Here is a 4,519-nt window from a genome sequence, read left to right as displayed (position 1 = left end):
CCATAGCTGGAGTCCTTCTCCTTTTGACAGAGGACAACTGCACAAACAAAAATCCACTTAAGATTTTGGAGTACCTGAGCAAAGATATTATGCATAACATGTCAAAAAAAATAGACGAGAAATCAAAGGAAGCAGAAAAGAAAAATAATTGTGATACCAAAACTGAAGACAAGACCTGGGTCTTGGTAAACACTGTGGAGAACCATGAGGTAGAAGAAGTGGTTATCCAGCCCTTCCTTACTACGGACCAAATGGCCAGCAGCCTGGAAGGTAAGAGTCATTTCTAATGGATACCTCGAATTTCCTAGGATCTATTTAACTCCAAGCTCAGGTGGTGTTCTCTGTCCTCCCCACCTTTCCTTTACTGAAGTATCATTTTCATGAAGCGTATCCTTTAGACGTCACCTCGTCTTTTGTAGAGTGGGATCCACCTTCCAATTAGCTAAAATGCTGAGTCCTTGTCTACAAACTTTTCATAGAAATAGTTAATGGCAGAATCTATGTAGGAAGGGATACCGAGACCTTAGCGTAAATTCTGTCACTTGTGAATGATGTGAGATTGTGCAATTTCCTTAACCTTTCTTGCTCCTTAGTTATCAGTCTTAGAGATGGAGAAAATTAAAGTGCTTCCTCATAAAACTATGTCAGGCTAGAAATGTGCTAGCCACCCCGAGGTACCTGCCCTCATCCAGAAAGCTGCCTTCTAGCTCCAGACCCGTTTAGCTCTAGCTGCATAGACAATATTTCTGCTTGAATGTTCCACTAGCTTCAGAAAACTAACGTATGTAAAATTAAATACCTCTTCCCCTGACCAAGTCTGTTCCACTTTTATACCTTTTCTACCTCAATAAACAGAACTAATACCTGCTAATTACCTCCCACCAGAATGCAACTGCTTTTTCCACCAATGAATAACAATTAAAAGGGTGCCAGGCACATAGGAGATACCTAATTAATACAGGACAAATAAGCAAATGAAGTATATGTATGCAATAAATATTAGTTGTTATAATTATTATGTAGATGCTAAGATTTAAACTTTTCTAGTTCTTACCTATTTCTGTGAGTAACAAAAATACAATTGGGGAACCTCTGAAGAGGCCTGGAAAGCAGGTGGGCTGGGTTATTAGAGTAGGCAAAAGCCCTGGCTGTGCCTCTGCCATGGATATACTTCTGAGGTTTTCCAGCATAGTATGGATAGTACGGACTGGAGAATAGGAAGAGCCAAGCTATTTGTTTCTTTGCTTCTTGTAAAACACACACACACACACTATGTGCCAAGTGATGCTATTGAATTCAGAGATAACTACCTGAATCTCTACCTGCCTTAGTAGCTGGCTTTGTCTTACCCTATGTTAGTCCTTTCCTTTATGTATCAATTTCCAGGCATTTCATTGCATAACAGGTTAGACTCAGAAATTAAAATATCTAAACTGTTACTTTCCTCATATCCTTCTCTTGCACCACCAGGCTGATAGGATCTCCCTTTAGTCAGTGGGCTAAACTATAATATTTACTATTTTGTGATGAAATAATCTGTTTTATTGGTAATTTTACTGTTGATATGAGGTAGAGAATCTAATGCCTTGTTTTGCTTGAGAATTACATAGACATACACACACAGGCATTTACATGAACATCTCCTGAACATCAGGAGATTCTGTTAGAAAGTTCTTTAAACTTTTAAACAAATTGGAAACTTTGGATAAAAAAAAAACATTTGTCCAAGGAAAACCCTAGGGCCCTAGATGCCTCCATGTTGGCAGAATTTTCTGGAATGGGAAGGAAAATCATGTGTCACTGTGTAATCTATAAAAAGAAATGCTCAGAACATTTAATACCCTTACATGCTCTTATAAGTTGGTGCATCTCTGAACATTAGGTTGTCATAGTACTTTTTAGAAAGACTTTTATTTAAAAGTATTATCAAATAACTAATGAAAACAAGTGAATGAAATAGAAAAAAAGGAAAAAAAAATCTGAAAAATTTTAGACCAGATAATTTTGCTTTTCTCATTGAAATAAAATTAACTTGAGAATATCTGAGTCATCTCATGTAACTGAACAGAAATAATATGGCTGTCCATGTCTATCATGGCAAGAAACCTTGTTAAAGATTTGGTAAACTTCTAATTTCTGTTTATAAATTCCTTTTCCTTTCTTCTGTAGGGAGGGTTCTGGAATTTCTCAGTCTCTTGCACAATCACAGTGGAATGGGGTTGAGCAAAGTCAGATGATGTTACATTTCTCTAGGAGATAGATGAGAAAGAGAAACAAGTTTCTCCACAACAAATGTATTATTACTTGCATTATTAAACATGGATTAAAAAATTAGTGCCAGTTATTCAGCCCTTTAAAGGCAAGACATCCAGAGTTATATGAGAACCTCAGCAAAGAAAGCGTCCCTTTGATCCTAGATACAACTCTGTTGTTCTAGAGACCACTTCTCCATGAAGTATTTTACTATTTGGTGAGACATAATTAAAGCCCATTTTCTTTAGAAAGGATAAGAATTCAGTTTAAGGTTCTAAAAAGATAATACCTAGATTGTATAAGATTCAAGATTCTGGTAAGTGTTGTAGTGTATGGATGTGTCTGTGTGTGATGTGTGGATTAGAGGGGATTATCATTCTAGTGTCATAACTACTACCCACAAATGGCTATTAAATATGGGAATCTTGGCTAGTAACTCATGTTGAGATAATGTTTGGGGTATATTGTATTAAATAAAATGTAATTAAAATTCATTTCACCTGTTCATTTTTACTTTTCATGTGGATATTAGGAAAGTTAATATTGCCTATGGAATTCACATTATCTTTCTAATAGAGAGCACTCTGATAAATATTTATTCAGCATATTCTTGCTCAGAAACAATAAAAGGTCTATGTGATGGATGAGTAACCTAGAATAGCACCATTGGAAAAGTCAAACTGTTTTTCCTGACTATGAAAAGGCCAGAGTTGACTCCCAAGTTATCAAGGTGTTTTCCCCAGAATTTTTTTTTTTTTTGAGACAGAGCCTCAAGCTCACCCTGGATGGAGTGCCATGGCATCATAGCTCACAACCTCCAACTTCTGGGCTTAAGTGATTCTCTTGCCTCAGCCTCTCAAGTAGCTGGGACTACAGGCACCCGCCACAATGCCCAGCTATTTTTTGGTTGTAGTTGTCATTGTTGTTTGGCAGGCCATGGCTGGATTCGAACCCTCCAGCTCTGCTGTATGTGGCTGGTGCCTTGACTGCCTGAGCTACAGGCGCTGAGCCTGTTTTCCCTAGAATTATCAGACTCTATTATCAGCTTTCTCAGTCAGGGCCTTCTCTCCAGTTTCCCCCTACCAGTGCGTCTCCTTACCTGAGAGCCAGGTGTAACCCCACATGCAAAACAATCTTCTTCTTAGGAGTTTACTCTCTCTCCATCTTCTGATAAATTGGGTCACCGTGACAGAAATCACAATTTTATAATGTGATATATCCTGCAGCTGCTCCAGAAATGAAGGCTGGACCACCTGAGGCAGCAGAACCTACAGATACCCTCAAGCTCTGTCCTCACGAAGATTTCCTGAGACTGAGCAGAGAGCGGGCTGCAGAGGTGCTGTGCTCCGTGCATGGCAGGGAGGAAGAGAGCGCCAGCTGCTGTCACTAAATGCACACGTCCTTAAATCACTAAGCAGCTGGTGGGGAAGATTGGGGTAATTTCTTCACAGATGTGAGGAGGAGGTCATGTGCCCCCACCCAGATTCCAACGTGGTCTAAACACCATGATGAAATGCAGATGCCTCATTTTGTTCATTTGTTTATCCACATGCCTAGTTGGGGTTTATGACAGTTTCAACTGTAACCATAGAATCCAAATATTTGTAAGAGGGCATGGCTGCATGGTAATTGCTGCTACTCTAGTTAAAAGGCCTGAACATGAAATATACATTAAAAATATAATTAAAGGTTGCAAAAAATTATGAGTCAATATGATAAAAAAGAGTACCCAAATCACAAGGCTACCAAAGGCAAAGGTCTTTGGTATATTCATTTTTACTAGAGCCTTTGATATGAACTTTGAATGCTAAGAAAGATTTGACTGGGTGAAGAAAGGGGAGAAGGGTGGGTAGAAATTATTCTAGTTTTTCCAAAATTCTTGTGTAAACTTTTCAAATATGTCTTGCTCTGGGCTCTTCAGAGAGAGGAGGCAGAGTCCTGTAGTAGAAGTTAGGGGAGAGGGCAGCTGTATGAGGCCTTAATAAAGCAACACTGTGGAATGAATGTGTTATCAAAATAGACCCAGCTAAGTAAAATCTTCTACACATCCGTCTCCTGCAGATCTACCCCATAAAGGGGAAGACAGCCGGTCGCTCTCGCCTGGCTCTCATCATATGCAATACGGAGTTTGACCATCTCGCTCCAAGGGGTGGGGCTGACCTGGACGTCAAAGGGATGAAGGGGCTGCTTGAGAGCCTGGGCTACAGTGTGGACGTGAAAGAGAAGCTCACAGCCCAGGTAAGGGCCTCTCACCGCGCCCCCCAAA

The 4,519-nt window shown here is 39.7% G+C and overlaps 1 protein-coding gene across 1 annotated transcript in view; it reads left to right on the top strand.

The window, feature by feature from the left end:
• The first annotated feature begins 34 nt into the window (after positions 1 to 34).
• The window catches only part of CASP4 (caspase 4), an 11,767-nt gene continuing 7,282 nt past the window's right edge, over positions 35 to 4,519 (top strand). Inside the window, exons 1-3 of the mRNA XM_012812295.2 lie at positions 35 to 270; positions 3,480 to 3,589; positions 4,315 to 4,491. Coding sequence (XP_012667749.1) covers positions 90 to 270; positions 3,480 to 3,589; positions 4,315 to 4,491 — 468 coding nt within the window. The 5' untranslated portion in view covers positions 35 to 89. The remainder of the gene's footprint in view (positions 271 to 3,479; positions 3,590 to 4,314; positions 4,492 to 4,519) is intronic.

This window comes from Otolemur garnettii, unplaced genomic scaffold, assembly GCF_000181295.1.
Source record: "Otolemur garnettii isolate 467f Iridium unplaced genomic scaffold, OtoGar3 scaffold00200, whole genome shotgun sequence".
NCBI classification, from domain to species: domain Eukaryota; kingdom Metazoa; phylum Chordata; class Mammalia; order Primates; family Galagidae; genus Otolemur; species Otolemur garnettii.
The sequence above is the reverse complement of the archived record's forward strand: the minus strand, read 5'-3'. Positions and strand labels throughout refer to the sequence as shown.